At 35.7% G+C, this 16,747-nt stretch overlaps 1 protein-coding gene across 5 annotated transcripts in view; it reads right to left on the reverse strand.

Annotated features, from left to right (window-relative positions):
• Nucleotides 1–16,747, reverse strand: part of CCDC171 (coiled-coil domain containing 171) — a 288,246-nt gene that overhangs the window by 192,598 nt on the left and 78,901 nt on the right. For all 5 annotated transcript variants that reach the window (XM_032880558.1, XM_032880557.1, XM_032880556.1 and 2 more), the window contains 2 exons: nucleotides 11,979–12,117; nucleotides 658–760 (listed from right to left, as the gene is read on the reverse strand). In XM_032880558.1, the coding sequence (XP_032736449.1) occupies nucleotides 658–760; nucleotides 11,979–12,117 (242 nt within the window). The remainder of the gene's footprint in view (nucleotides 1–657; nucleotides 761–11,978; nucleotides 12,118–16,747) is intronic.

A 16,747-nucleotide genomic window follows, 5' to 3' on the forward strand; every position in this document is an offset into this window, starting at 1 on the left:
ATTACACACATAATGGCATATACACAAAAAAATTAAGAAAGTCAAAATCATGGACAGCATTCGTTAACCAGCTAGTGCTGCTTCTAGTTCCCAAAATATGCCCACCTAATACACAATTTTTATAGTTCTTTATCTTATTAACCGTGCTAATATGAAAACCAAAATATTTTACCTAAGCACTCTTCTCTGGAGAGTGTATGTGTGGTAGTAGGAAGTGAAGGAGAAAACTGGCTTAGCATATGCACGCTGTTACAGGCTGTGTCCTACATAACCTTTTGAATGCATGACCTTTAAGTTGTTGAAGGTTGCCTCAGAATTTGGCTCAGTTCGATGGAAACATCTGTTCCCCTTGCAGGTATACTGTAAGGATTTTTTTCTCAGTTGGATTCAGAACACAGCAAGTGAGCCCTTGTCTGTCCAATCATACAGACCCCAACACTTGTAAATCAAGTTCTGGGAGGACAACAGCAGGTCCACATTCCGTCACCCTTTCTCAGCCAGCTAGGCCAACTGACTGCTGTGAGAACTGCTCTTATCATGTCATCAGATCGAAACATGTTGAGATGAGGGACTGGAAGAGGCATCTGCAGAATTCCCAAAATGTAGTGACTTTGGAACATTGACAGATGCATCTGTCATTTTATACCTTCAACTAACCTGATGTCCACTGGCCCGACACAGAAAAGCTGTCCAAGATCGATTCCAATTCTTTCACGTTATTTTCACATGTCTCTACTAGAAAGGCCTGGTGCTTCTTAGCCTTTTAATTAAGAAAACAATATACACATAATAAGGTCATGTATTATAAGAGCTGCAGATTTGTGTGAATATATACAGCATTGCTAAGTATAAGCAAGCTAATAATTACCCCCATTCAAATCTATTATTAATAAACCTCTTTCTGTCTTAATCATACCTTTTCCTTGGTTTAATGTAATTCTGTATAAGGTCTCAATAACAATTTACTGAGGTCTTGGTGCCTGGCACTAATTTATATATAATAATCCTTTTTATCCTCATGGCAATCCAAGAGGAAAGGGCTATTATTATCCCAACTTTACAGATAAGAAAACCGAGACAGAGAGGAATTAGGAAATACTTTAAAAGATCAAAGTCGCAGTCATGTGGCAAACTGCCGGATGGTGCCCACAGCGGTTGACTCAAGAAGTAACAGTAGCATAGGCTAGGGTCTTGGCTGTGAAAAGGAAAAGGGGTGGGGGGCAGAATACCTAGAAAATGGAATGGCCAGGCCCTTGGTGATACTGAATTGGGGTAGACTACACTGATTGCATTAAATTAGATTCGATTTAATTGGATCAGATTGGATGGACATTTGGGTCCATGCTCAGATAAAAAGAAGAGTCAAGAGTGATCCCAAGTTTCAGGCTAAAAGAACTGGCAGATTTCAGTAGTACAGTGAGAACAATGGTAGTAGAGAAGGTCTTATTTGGGGTATTTTTGTTTATTTACTTGCTTGCTTTTTTTTGGCAGAGAGTACAAATCATGAATTCTGTTTCAATCACATTCCATTGGAAATACCTTGAAGACACTCTCAGTACCAGCATAATGCCTGGAAAATAACAGGCCTTAAATAAATATATTTGAATTAATAAACAACAAATAAAATAGAAAAATAGGGGAGGCAGCTAGGTATAATGGTATAAAGCTCAGAAGAGAAGTCAGGAATGGGTTTGGGAATCACCTACAGATACTACCTGAGGTTTGCCTGGCAAGCATTTGGCTGAGGAGAAAGAGCCTAGGACAAGGCCTTAAGGAACTCCAGAGAACAACTAATGAATCATTTAACCTTACATCAAAAACTAATGATGTACTATATGGTCAACCAACTGAACACTTAAAAAAAAAAGAAAAGAAAAAACCAGCAAAGCAGACTGAAAAAAGAAGAAGAAAAACAGGAAAGTATAGCGTCATGGAAACCGAGACCATTTGAAGGACAGAAGTGTCAATTATGTCCAATGTCACAGAATATTCAAGCAAAATGGAGACTAAGAAGTGTTCAATGGACTTAGAGGTCATTGGTGACCTTGATGAAATCTGCTATAACTCAGACTGGAATAGGTTGAAGAAGTAGCAACTTTTTTTGTTCCTAATTGAGCAAGAGAGAAGTCAGTGGAAACAGGAAGTTGAGACAACCATTCCCTGGTAAGAAGGGAAGGAGAGGTGAAGGGAAGTAACTGGAAAGAAGAATGACGTTAAAGAAGAGTGCAGTTGGCCCCAATTTTCTTGGCCTGCCAAGACTGCATTACAAGTGCGGTGTAGGTAGGGGAAGAGCGATCTGGTCCCCTCACCCATGCCTGCCTGGAAGAGAACTGCTACAACACAGGGCTCGGAGGGATGAGACAGTACAGCTGTTTGCCTCTCCCCGGGAGAAATCATAACCCCCAGCTAAGAGCCAAGGAGAGAGGAAGTGCCCATCTTCTTGTCTACAGTGCCTGGATACAGCTTCTATAAGACGAAGCAGGGTGGCAAAGGGGATTATGGAACAGACCACCATTCAAATGCTACAGATTCTCACAGCTCTTACTGAAAATTGATCAATTTTCTTCTTTTTACTAGCTTGAGATATAATTTACATATTATCTAATTCAACCACTGAAAATAGATGATTCCTTTTTTTTAAATAGATTCAAGTTGTACAACCAACATCACAATCAATTTTAGAACACCCTCATCACCCCAACAAGAAACCCCACACCCATCAGCAACCACTCCCCATCCAGCCTCTTCAGCCCTCAGCAACCCTAACGTGCTTTCTAGCTCTCCAGATTTGCCTTCTCTGGGCATTTCATATAAATGGAATCACACACTATGTGGCTTTATGTGCCCGGCTTCTTTCACTTAGCTTGATGTTTTCAGGGTTCATCCATAATGAACCACTGGTTAGTACTTCGTTTCTCTTTATGCCTGAATAATATTCCTTGACAAACTTCTAAACTGTTTTCCAAAGTGGGGGGCATCATTATACATTCTCAAGTGTCTGATAATTCCAATTTTTTCACATCCCCACTAATAACAAATTGTTACTACCTGGTTTTTAATTATAAGCATCCAAGTATGTGTGACATACATAACATGTCATTTTGGTTTTTAAATTTTTTTGAGTATCATGGTTTTGATTTACATTTCTCCAATGACTGTTGATACTAAGCATCTTTTAATGTGTTTATTGGCCACTTACACATTTTGGAGAAGTCTCTGTTCAGATTTTGTGTCCATTTTTCAAGTGGATTTTATTATTAAATTATAAGAGGTCTTTATAGATCTTGGATAAAATTCCTTTGTCAGATATATGATCTGCAAATATTTTCTCTCATTCTATGAGTTGTCTTTTTATTTTTCTCATGCTGTCCTTTAAAGGACCAAGGTTTTTAATTTTGATGATTAGTAGATTTTCTTAAACCATACTTTCTCCTTTGCCCTTAGGACAATTTTCAGAGCTTTATATGATTGTTGGTTTTTTTTAACTTTTCATCAGTGAAATTATTGTTTTTCTAGGTAGAGAGTTCACCAAGCTCCTTATACCATTATTCCAGAGGTTATTCCCTATAATGTGTTTTAATATCCTAAAGGTTTAGTCTCCTAAGTCTTCTTACTCAGAGTTTTCCTAGTATTATCACGTAATTATATCTCCAGAAGAATGCCAGCATCATATTCACAAGTTACAAGCAAACACACACACACAAAAATGCCCCTTTTACATATATATTATAGAAACATATAACATATAATTACTATATTATTATAATTAATATAATTATAGAATTAAAATAAATATACAAAATATATATCATATATAAATATGTAAATTTTATATATAAATGTATAAAATGTAATTATAAAATAAAATATATAATTATAATATAATTATTATAAGTATTATATATATAATCTTTATTTCTCCTCAAAAATCCTCCACAGTCAAGATTATTAGCACAAATGAACAAACAGATTCAAAAGGATAATATCACTAAAGGTCACACAACTATTATGAGATAGGGCTGGGATTGAAATGCAGATCAATCTATCTCCAAGATATATGTTGGCAGGGGCAAATTCTTTATCAATATCAAGGGACTAAAAATTTACAGAAATAGACAAGTGAAAAGCCAAACTATGTACTTGGAGTGAGCTTAATGAAAAGTTTCAATTAAATTCCTAGGCAACAATAATTCTTCTCTTGTCAAGTATAGGGCTCAATCCTGACTAAAAAATAAACTATAATTTCAATACCATTAGAGTTTAAAAACAAATTTCATGTCAAATTAGCCATGAAACACTACTAATGAAAAAGTTTTCAAAAAATAAAGGAAGAGGTTTGACAAATGAAATGGCTTAAAAAGAACTAACTATACCTAAAAGTTGCTATTATGTTCATAATTAGTAGTATTATAATTTTCTACAAAGATACTTGGCTAAATAGACTATTAATAGAGATGCAACTTAGATTTAATAACTAGGTTTATGAACCAACTACTGACAAGAAAAACTGTCATTGTTTCACAGTTGACCATTTTTCTTCCCAAGAAATCATTTTGGTTTTATAAATGCAGCTTTCATTCTTCATTCATATAGTTAAATGTTTGGGCTTTTCTGAAATGTGGATTGCACTTACATTTAAATTTTATTACCAAAGCTCTGAGCTCTTTTAATAGCTCTTTGATGTACAAAAAAATTCTAGAATGAAACCAGAATTTATCTGCTTAATAAACAAACTGTTGGGTCGAAAAGAAAGTGCCAAGCAAGAACAAATACTAAGTTTCTAATTTCTATGTTTTATCATCTGACATAATAAGTAGGTTTAGGTTAAATGTTACATTGTTGACTTAAGAAATTCTGTAATTCTAAACATCCACAGAAGTTTAAAAGGCAAAACTATAGGATAAGGGGCACCTGGATGGCTCAATTGGTTAAGCAACCAACTTTTGATTTCGGCTCAGGTCATGACCTCAGGGTCGTGGGGTGGAGCCCCAGAAGCCCCTCATTAGGCTCTCTGCTCAGGCAGGGGTCAGCTGGAGATTCTTTCTCTGTACCTCTCCCTTTGTCCCTTCCCCACTCGTCCTCTCTCTCTCTCTCTCTCTCTCAAATATAAATAAATAAATAAATCTTCCAAAAAAAAAAAAAAAAACCTGTAGGATAAAAGGACCCACTTCTTTTTGCCTCGGACATAATCCCCATAGTTTGTTACCCTAGCAATCAATGTCTCTTAATGCCGTGTTGGGTAACCAGATGATATTTAGATGAATATTTATTGATTACTCACCATGAACCAAAGACTACTTTAGATGTCATAATGAATCTAAGCAGTGTATACAGGGGACTAAAAATATGAAAATATCCAAAGAAAGTTCAAGAAAATGTGTGACATGCAGACCTTAATGTATTTTTAAAGAGGAGTCAAGGCGGTTTATAAACTACCTTTAATCAGAAAGCACAGTGAGATGACAAACACCTACATCATATTTCCACATATATTTGGTATACTCTATCCCACACACTGCTAGAATGAATGAATTTCTGGCTTAATCTAATGTGTCATTCTTTTTGTTTCTTTCGTATCTTTCTTTGACCCTACAAAGACACATCACTCACTTTTTTACTAGCCATGCATGAATATCACAAATGGATATGCATGTAAATAAAAATTTCTAATCCCAGCTCTTGAGGAAACATATAAAAAGAATATGCAAATATTCCTATCTAGAAAATGGCAAATGGGTGCTGCTGATCTGCAGTGGGAAAAGTTGACTCAAGCTCTAAATAACAGTAGAAATAGTTAAGGGACACTGTTAATAAGGTTAAAAATAGTAGGAAAAACAAGTAAGTAAAAAAAAATACTCTTAATTAATCACTACATTTTTTAATGAAATTCACCCTTTAAACATAGGTTGAACTTTTTAAGAGCAGTGATACACAATCCTTAAAATTTCTGAACATTTTTAACTCAAGTAAGCTTTAAAACTTTTGATTCAAGTATATTTGAAGCCATTATGAAGGAATTCTGAGCAAAAATGGGGGAGTATCAGAACCTATAATCAGCATCACATATTTTGTCTCACCGTTTCATCGTATCTTCTACCTAAAAACCATGACATACCCAGTGCATTTGTGAGACACAAGGAGTTTGCTCAGCGGAACTGACTTTGATCTGGTCAGCTATCATAGTCATTACTATCGGCAGCTTTCCCCCAATCATATTAATGATAACCAATAGCTCTTACTTCTTCATAAAAGTTTATTATTTCTTCCCCTCCTTGCTTTGTTTGCCTATGCTCCTTCCATGTTGTGAGGATTATGTGGTCCCAGTTGCTTACATCATAAGACAAAATGCCATCCTCCCATACATGGCTTTACAATTAGTTTATTTTTCTACAGATGCTACTCTCCAAACTGAATATAGGCCTTAACCCATAAACATCTCTCTCTCTCTCTCACACACAACACAACACACACACACACACACACACACACACAAACATATTTTATTTTTTTCCAGGTCAAAGATGAGATTGAATATTCAAAACTTAGTAATTTATATAAGAATTAATTTCAAAAAAAGAAAAAAAATAAATTTCAAAAAGCTTGGTAAAAGAGCTTTATGCCCACATTATAAATTTAGAAAGCCAGCCATATAATGAACATTTAAACACACAGATACACACATACACATTCGGTGAGTATTATTTAATAGTATTATATTTTTAAGGGCCACTAAAAAAGACAGAAAGTGACTTTTATATTAGCAAAATTAATGTTCATATACAAATACTACTCTTATTCTGGAGGAATCAACTATTTTTTAGTAAAAAATCAGAAAAGAATATTTACTAGCCCATTAGTTTTTAATACCTCCTTCAAAATCAGAGACATGTCATTCTAAAGTAAACCTAACAGATCATTTGAAGCACAAATATTATCAAGAAACATTAACTTTACCACAAAGCATAGCAATCAAAGTGCTTTCTAAAATCCTATCTAATGCTAGCAATCATTGTATTATATAATCAGTTAAACCCCCAAAGTATAGGGAAAAAGCATATACTTGACCATTTTCAATCACAAGTTCTTTAGAGAATAAAATATTCTTTGAACAAAACCTCATGAGAACAAGAATTCCCTTTTCAATATATGGTCTCTCCTAGAGCTGTAACTAAATATTACTGAGTGGCAGAAAAACAAATCTCAAGAAATGATGGACTTAAAAAAATTTCATTGTAGAAAGCACAAAGCAAATCCTAATAATACCAATTTTAAAATGATAGCTCCCCTGCTTCAAGAGAAGCAAATATAAATACTCACAGTAATGACTAAAAGACCCAACTGGATATGTTGAGACTCTGATGGACTTTAATAAGCATAATCACCAAGCAACTTAAATTAGAAAGTCAGTTTTATTTAGTAGTTGATTAAATCTTTATTAAATTCATAGATTGTAAAATTAATAGTTCAATTTTAATCAAAATTTCTTAAAGTCAAGTTTGATAGTGTATAACACAGAACACAAAACTAATTTTGTTAAATCTTTAGATGTCCTATATTTAAATTCTATTAATTCTATGGCATTAAATATAATAACAATATGCCATTCATTTACCAATCATAACAAAATACCATTCATTTACCAATCAAATCAAAACCATACACTGAATAGGAGGAATTTCATTAATATAAAAGTAAAATTAAAGTCATCTGGGGGCATCTGTGTGGCTCAGTTGGCTAAGTGCCTGCCTTTGGCTCAAGTCATGAAATCAGGGTTCATGGGATCATGCCCCCACTTCTCCCTCTCCCTCGTTCTCTCTCTCTCTCTAATAAATAAATTAAATCTTAAAAAAAATAAAATAAATAACAAATAAAGTCATCTGTGTTTATATTTCTTAAATACCAACAACGGGCTCAACATACTTAGTTTGGACCTTTCCAAAATTATGTTCTATATTTTTTTTAAAGATTTTATTTATTTATTTGACAGACAGAGATCACAGGTGGGCAGAAAGGCAGGCAGAGAAAGAGGAGGAAGCAGGCTCCCTGCTGAGCAGAGAGCCCAATGTGGGGCTCCATTCCAGGACCCTGGGATCATGACCTGAGCCGAAGGCAGAGGCTTTAACTCACTGAGCCACCCAGTTGCCCCCAAAATTATGTTCTATATTTATATTATATTTTCTGAAACAGAGAAGCTATCACTTTCCAACTGGTTTATTAACATTTCATGTATCCTGATCCCCTCCAGCTCTAAAAAGCTTAGTTACACACTTAGTTATACTAAGTTATACACCTATTATTTTTAAGTCTCAAAACTTCCTGAAGTCTTTGCATATTATTAATAACACCTTGATCTCACTAGTAAACCTAGAGAGGAAAGTGGCTTTAATTTTCTATTGCAATGCAACAGAGAAAATAAAGACTAAGACTTGAATAATGACCATGAAAATGACCTAGAATGGAAAACAAGTTGTTACCTCAAAGGGAGAGAAAAATTACCTGTAGGTAATTTATGCTTCCCATCGATATTCTATAAAATACTGAAACTATTATATTCAAAAGAAATGTAAGTATGGGAAAGACACACTGAGGTACATGGCATCATGAGATATTATTAAAACAAAGTTTCATTTCCAAAAGCAAAAGGTAAAAGTTTCCTGTCAAGTCATTTCATCTTCAGTCAAAACCAATTATGAACTCAAAGCAAAGATAATAATAGCTAGCTTTGAGGGTGCAAAACTAGAAAAACTTGATTTTTTATGGTTTAAAATTTTTAATTTGACAGATAACTCGAGAAAATTTCTCAAAAACTTCCCCCCCCCACCCCAAAGCCACTAATCTACTGGGGAAAAAAAAGCAATAAAGGAATATGTATAAGAAAAATATATTTAGGGGCGCCTGGGTGGCTCAGTGGGTTAAAGCCTCTGCCTTCGGCTCAGGTCATGATCCCAGTGTCCTGGGATCAAGCCCCACATCAGGCTCTCTGCTCTGCGGGGAGCCTGCTTCCTCCTCTCTCTCTCTGCCTGCCTCTCTCTGCCTACTTGTGATCTCTGTCTGTCAAATGAATAAATAAAATCTTTTAAAAAAATAAATAAATAAAAAGAAAAAAAAGAAAAATATATTTAGGAAAAGTGCTAGATTAATTTTTTATAAAAAAGAAAAACACTGTACTTACTATGTAAAGCAACAGTATTTTCATTAAATAAAATTTCATTAAATAATTCTTAAATTTCATATTATAGCCAGGTAATGTGAGAGAGAACAACAGTTCTAATCAGAAAACAGAACAAGTTAGAAATTTCATTATAGGGAAGGGGAAAAGAAAGAGGAGCAGAAGAAACAAATACAGAAGAAAATAAGACCTAAAGCTATGGGTTTAAGAGATGAAAAATAGGAAAATAAGTTAGGTTGAAGCATATAAACTGTAGATTACTCAGGTGCAACCTGAATCATTAGCTCTTCAGCAAGGAGCTATTACTCACGGATCTGCAACAACATCTAGTAATCTATCAAGCTTTGCAGAAACAATTAGTCTTCAATCTTCTGTGCTATGATCAGAACAATGGTGCTTCATAGAATGAGGCCCAAACAAGCCAACAGAGATTGCCCATGAGCTATTAACTTGCCTTATTTCAGACCAATGTGCCAAATCGTAAAAGTTGAAAAAGAAAAACCTATTAGCATCAAGTGAATTTTTTTCATCACCAAGCACTAGTACCCTCCATGGTGAATTAAGCTAGTCTTCTTTTATTTGTATCTAGTCACTGGAATGCTAGAAGACCAAATTAGGGTTAAGTCTGTCAATTTATATTGGTGACTGTCTCCACTGTTGCACTCTTAGTTGTAACTCTGGCTAACTTTCCAAACTCCAAATACAGGGTCTATAAGCAAGAAGACCAAATCCTTGACTCAGCTCAATGGCTCCAACATGGTTTTCTCCACCACTGATTCATGTCCTGAGCCAGGAGTCAAGAAGTAGAATAGCCCGTGAAATTTGGGGTAGCACGTGAGAGTGAACAGGCAGTAAGTATGTTACACAGAGAGCCCTAAACGTCCTTAAACTTGACATCCAAAGTACTCCAGCTACAAATGTAACCAAACACTGAACAATACTATCAGTCCCTGAATCAAAACACATGGAGTGTCTTGGGTTGAATGAAGACCACATATAACATTAGATCATCCGAAAGTGATAGAGTTTAAATTTTATCCCATCACAACATGTCCATCTGGGCAGCACGGATTTGGCCACCGCTTCTTAATATAGGCCAGAGTCTCCATCTTTTTTGACAAGGAGAAAAAATACTCATTTTCTTCAATAACGACTCTCACCAAGAGTTGAAAATGAAGTAACCAAGTCTCTGCAGAAGGGATTCATGTGGGGACAAGACAAAGAAGGCACAGGGTATTACTCTAGATTTTATGCCCTCCCTCTTGGGATTCCCAGTAAACTGCAGAATCACAGTGTGTTGCATCAACCAAATACATGCATCCAACAAACGTTAATGGAGGCAAGTGCTACAGTGGAATCTTCATCCGTAAAGTAAAATGAATTATGTTAACCTCAATGCATTCACATTCTCTTGAGAGAGATAACACATGTCAGATTTGGGTGAGTATTATGCTAAACTATGATGAAGATGCTAAACTAAGTATGAAAGAAACACAAAGTTGGGGGCAACCGGGTGGTTCAATCAGTTAAGCATCTGCCTTCGGCTCAGGTCATGATCTCAGGGTCCTGGGACTGAGCCCCACATCAGGCTCCCTGCTCAGCGCAGTGTCTTTTTCTCCTTCTCCCTTGCCTTTCCCCTGCAATGGTGCTCACTTGCTCGCTCTCTCTCTCTGCTCTCAAATAAATAAAAATTTTTTTTTTAATTTTAAAAAGATTTTATTTATTTCACAGAGAGAGAGAGAGAGAGATCACAAGTAGACAGAGAGGCAGGCAGAGAGAAAGAGGAGGAAACAGGCTCCCTGCCAAGCAGAGAGCCGAATTCGGGGCTCAATCCCAAGACCCTGAGATCACAACCCGAGCTAAAGGCAGAGGCCCAACCCACTGAGCTGCCAGGCGCCCCCAAAAAAATTTTTAAAGAAAGAAACACAAAGTTGAGAAAAGGCAAATTTCTGACTAGGAGGATGGGAGATGGGAAAAGAGGAAATCATGGAAGGCTTCACAGATTGCAAGCTGTCAGACCAGGCAGGGCATTACAGGATAGGAGTTTACTAATGGAACAAAAGAAAAGAAGTTCAGACAATACAGGTCAAAAAAAAAAAAAAAAGCCTGAACAAAAGCAAGAAGATATGAAAATATACAATGTGTTTAGGAAGCCAAGAGCACCCTAAGGTGCTGAAGCAAGAGAATTAGAGGGCAAGGGACAGAGAAGAAGCTGGAAGAGTTAACACGGAGCCACAAAGAAAGGGGCCTTAGATTATATGGCAAGAAGCTGAACTTCATTCTGAAAACAACAAGGAGACATTGATGGTTTTTTAATAAAGTGAGGATGACAAGATCAGATCAATATCTCAGGAAGACAAATGTGGCGATGGTGTGAAAGCTGGATTATTGGGGAATGGGAACAAAATGGTAGGGTATGAAATGACTATAAAAGGGAGTCTTTGAAATCATTAGCTCTATTGATTATAAATCCTGATCCCCCTCTCACCTAGGTAACAATGCACCAAGGAAGGAAGGAAGGAAGGAAGGAAGGAGGCAAGAAGGGCAGGCCCCGAATAAATTCTAAAGTAGTCTATAATTCAGTTTTTACTAATTCAATTAATTTTCCCACTTTTTCTAAAGGATAGAGGTTTTATTACATACATCTTTGTTGTAATCAGCATCTCTGGTTTTGAAATTTTATATCAATGGCACTAAAATTACTTTCGTGCTATTATCTCATGGCATGTAGTGAGGGGAAAAAAACCTGTTAAACATCAAATTTGACCCAATAAAGTAATTGCCATAGGGTTTTCTTTTTTATCCTTACCATTACAAGTTCTTCCTGTAATTCACTGCAACTTTTTTCATTATACTGGAGTCTCTTTGAAAGGTCTATAATTACTTTCTTATGTTCCTCGATCTCTTCATTTAGTTTCTTGTTTTTGGAGACATACTCTCTTTCTAATCTGAAAAGTTAAAGTGTCAGAGCAGAGTTTTCAAATATGGTTTTATCAAGTCCTATTATACAGTTTAACATGACTGGCAGATGTATTATCTATCAAGTTTTTGTGCCAAAGGCCACCTCTCATTTTTTCAAACAAAAAGGGTTGCATATTCTTAAATGAAAGACTTTAATGGAATAATACCTCACCCCTTTCATTAGCAGATATTTTACTAAGCCCGAGGTTATAAACAAAATCGATTTGGTTAGTGTTGATTTGGTCTCACCATTATTTTTTTTTAAGATTTTATTTATTCATTTGACAGAGATCACAAGTAGGCAGAGAGGCAGGCAGAGAGAGGAAAGGAAGCAGGCTCCCACAATCCCACTTGATTGTGGAGCCCGACGTGGGGCTCAATCCCAGGATCCCAGGATCCTGAGATCATGACCTGAGCGGAAGGCAGAGACTTTAATCCACTGAGCCACCCAGGTGCCCCTCACCATTATTTTCTGATGAACAAAACCCACCTACCACAGTTCAATTAGCTCAGAACCTGCCTCAAGACAGAAAACAGTTCTATCAAACAATTTTCAAATTAAACTATAACATTAGAAAAGGAACAAATGTTTTATTCCTAGATGTCCATGCAAATGGAATATGATGGAAAATTAAAATCCAAAAGAAAGAATCATCAAAATTCATCCACATTCACTGTGAAAACATATGAAATTCTTTACTTTTTGTTCTTTTTTAAGTTTTTATTTAAATTCCAGTTAGTTAACATACAGTGTAATATTAGTTTTAGGTGCAGAATTTAGTGATTCATTACTTCCATACAACACCCAGTGCTTCCTTAATGCCTTCCTTAATGCCTTCCTTAATGTGCCTTCCTTAATGCCCATCCCCCATTTAACCCATCCCCCACTCACCTCCCCTCCAGGAACCCTCAGTTTGTTCTCTATAGTTAAGAGTCTCTTATGGTTTGTCTTTCTCTCTTTTTATCATTTTGTTTCTTAAATTCCACATATGAATGAAATCATATGGTATTTATCTTTCTCCGACATATTTCACTTAGAATAATAATCTCTAGCTCTAGCCACGTCATTGCAAACGGCAAGATTTCATTCTTTTTAATGGCTGAGCAATATTCCATTGTATATACCACCTCTTCTTTATCTATCAGTCGATGGACATTTGGGCTCTTTCTATAATTTGATTATTGTTGATAATGCTGCTATAAACATTACGATAAATGCACCCCTTCGAATCTGTATTTTTGTACCCTTGGGTAAATACCTGTAGTGCAATTGTTGGATCATATTTTTAACTTTCTGGGAAATCTCCATACTGTTTTCCAGAGTGACTGCACCAGTTTGCATTCCCACCGACAGTCCAAGAAGGTTCCCTTTTCTCCTCATCCTCACCAACATCTGTTGTTTCCTATGTTGTTAATTTTAGCCATTCTGACAGGTGTGAGGTGGTATCTCATTGGAGTTTTGATTTGTATTTTCTTGATGATGAGTGATGTTGAATATCTTTTCATGTATCTGTTGGTCATCTTTATGTCTTCTTTGGAAAAATTCTGTATTCATGTCTTCTGCCCATTTTTAATTGGATTATTTGTTTTTTGGGTGTGTTGAGTTTTATATGTTCTTTATAGATTCTGGATACTAATCCTTTATCAGATATGTAATTTGCAAATGTCTTCTTCCATTCCATAGGTTGCTAACTTTTAGTTTTGCTGATTGTTTCCTTCATTGTGAAGAAACTTTTTATTTTAATGAAGTCTCAAGAGTTTACTTTTGTTTTTGTTTCCTTGCTTCAGGAGATATATCTAGTAAGAAGTTGCTATAGACTGAGGCACCTGGGTGGCACAGTCGGTTGGGCATCTGACTCTTGGTTTCAGCTCAGGTCGTGATCTCAGGGTTGTAAGATCGAGCCCCACGTTGGGCTCCATGCTCAGCACTGTCTGCTTGAGATTCTCTCTCCCTGTCCCTCTGCCCCTCCCACTGTGCTCTCTTACTCACTTTCTCTCTCTCTCTCTCTTAAATAAATAAATACATCATTAAAAAAAAAAAAAAAAAAACCAGAAAAAGAAGTTGCTAAGGATGATGTCCAAGAGGTTACTGCCTATGTTCTCCCCTAGGATTTTGATGGTTTCCTCTCTCACATTTAAGTCTTTCATCCATTTTAAATTTGAATGAGAAAGTGTTCCAATTTCATTCTTTCGCATGTTGCTGTCCAGTTTTCCCAACAACATCTGTTGAAGTGACTGTCTTTTTTCTGTTGGATATTCTTTCCTGATTCGTTGAAGATTAATTGACCTTATATAGTTGTGGATCCATTTCTGGGTTTTCTATTCTGTTCCATTGATCTATGCCTGTTTTGGGGCCAGTACAATACTATCTTGATCCCTATAGCTTTGTAATGTAACTTCAAGTCCAGAATTGTGATGTCCCCAGTTCTGCCTTTCTTTTTCAAGATTGCTTTGACTATTTGGGGTCTTTTGCGATTCCATACAAATTTCAGGATTGTTTGTTCTAGCTCAGTGAAAAATGCGGTGGTATTTTTTTTATTTAGTTTTCTCAGTGTTCCAAGATTCATTGTTTATGTACCACACTCAGTGCTCCATGAAATACATGCCCTAGGGATTGCATTAAATGTATAGATTGCTTTGGGCAGGATAGACACTTCCAACAATATTTGTTCTTTCAATCCATGAGATTGGAATTGAGATCTTTCCCAGTTGGAACTGAGTTCTTTCAATCCATAAGAAATGGAATGTTTTTCCATTTCTTTGTGTCATCTTTAGTTTTGCCATAAGTGTTTTATAGCTTTTCAGAGTTCGTTAGGTTTATTCCTAGGTATCTTATGGGTTTTGGTGTAATTGTAAATGGGATCGATTCCTTGATTTTTCTTTCTGCCGCTTCATTACTGGTGTATAGAAATGCAACAGGTTTCTATATGTTGATTTTATATCCTAAGATTTTACTGAATTTGTGTATCACTTCTAGCAATTTTTTGGTGGAGTCTTTCAGGTTTTCTACATAAAGTATCATGTTATCTGCAAATAGTGAATATTTGACTTCGCCAATTTGGATGACTTTTATTTCTTTTTGTTGTCAGATGGCTGAGACTAGGACTTCCAGTACTACATCAAACAGTGGTGAGAATGCACATCTCTATCTTGTTCCTGACTATACAGGAAGAGCTCTCAGTTTCTCCCCATTGAGAATGATATCAGTGGTGGGTTTTTTTCGTTAATGGTCTTTATTACGTTGAGGTATGTCTCCTCTATCCCTACTTTGTTGAGGGCTTTTATCAAGAATGGATGCTATACTTTGTCAAATGCTTTTTCTGCATCTATTGAGAGGATCATATAGTTCTTATTCCTTCTTTTATTAATGTGATCTATCATGTTGATTGATTTGCGAATATTGAACCACCCTTACAACACAGGAATAAATCCCACTTGATTGTAGTGAATGATCTTCTAATGTACTTTGGATTTGATTTGCTAGTATTTTCTTGAGAATTTTGATATCCATGTTCATCAGGGATATTGGTCTGTAGTTCTCTTTTCTAATGGGGTCTTTACGTGGTTTTGGAATCAGGGTAATGCTGATCTCATAGAATCAGTTTGAAAATTCTCCTTTCCTTCCTATTTTTTTGAATAGTTTGGGAAGAATAGGCATTAAGTCTTCTTTCAACGTTTGGTAGAATTCCTCTGTGAAGTCATCTGGCCCTGGATTTTTGTTTGTTGGAAGATTTTTGATTACTGATTCAATTTCCTTGTTGGTTATCAGTCTATTCAATTTTTCTATTCCTCCCTGTTTCAATTTTGGTAGTTTGTTTGTTTCTAGGAACTGATCCATTTCTTCCAAATTGTCCAATTTGTTGACATATAATTTTTCATAATATTCTCTTATAATTGTATTTCTGTGGTGTTGGTTATTTCTCCTCTCTCATTCATGCTTTTATTTATTTGGGTATTTTCTCTTTTCTTCTGGATAAGTCTGTGAGGGATTTATTAATTTTATTAATTTTTTCAAAGAAACAGCTTCCAGTTTCATTGATCTGTTCTACTGGGGGAGGATGTTTGTTTGTTTCTATATCATTTATTTCTGCCCTAATCTTTATTATTTCCTTTCTTCTGCTGGCCTAGGCTTCATTTGTTGTTCTTTTTCTAGTTTATTTAAGTATAAGTTTAGGTTGCTTATTTGAGATCTTTATTGCTTCTTGAAGTCGCCCTGTATTACTATACACTTCCCTCTTAGGACCGCTTTTGCTGCATCCCACAGGATTTGGACCATTGTGTTTTCATTTTCATTTGCTTCCATGTATTTTTTTTTTATTTCTTCTTTAATTTCTTGGTTGACACATTCATTCTTTTTCTTTAACCTCCATCTGTTTGTGGGCTTTCCAGATTTTTTTCTTGTGGAACACTTCAAGTTTCATAGCATTATGGTTAGAAAATACGAATGATATGATCTCAATCTTTTTGTACTTGATGAGACCTGATATGTGACCTAGTATGTGATCTATTCTGGAGAATGTCCCATGTGCACTTAAAAAGAGTATGTATTCTGCTGCTTTAGGATGATATGTTCTGAATGAATATAACTGTTTAGATCATCTGATCTAGTGTGTAATT

The sequence above is a fragment of the Lontra canadensis genome, unplaced genomic scaffold (assembly GCF_010015895.1).
Source record: "Lontra canadensis isolate GAN:19392208 unplaced genomic scaffold, GSC_riverotter_1.0 scaffold70, whole genome shotgun sequence".
NCBI lineage: Eukaryota > Metazoa > Chordata > Mammalia > Carnivora > Mustelidae > Lontra > Lontra canadensis.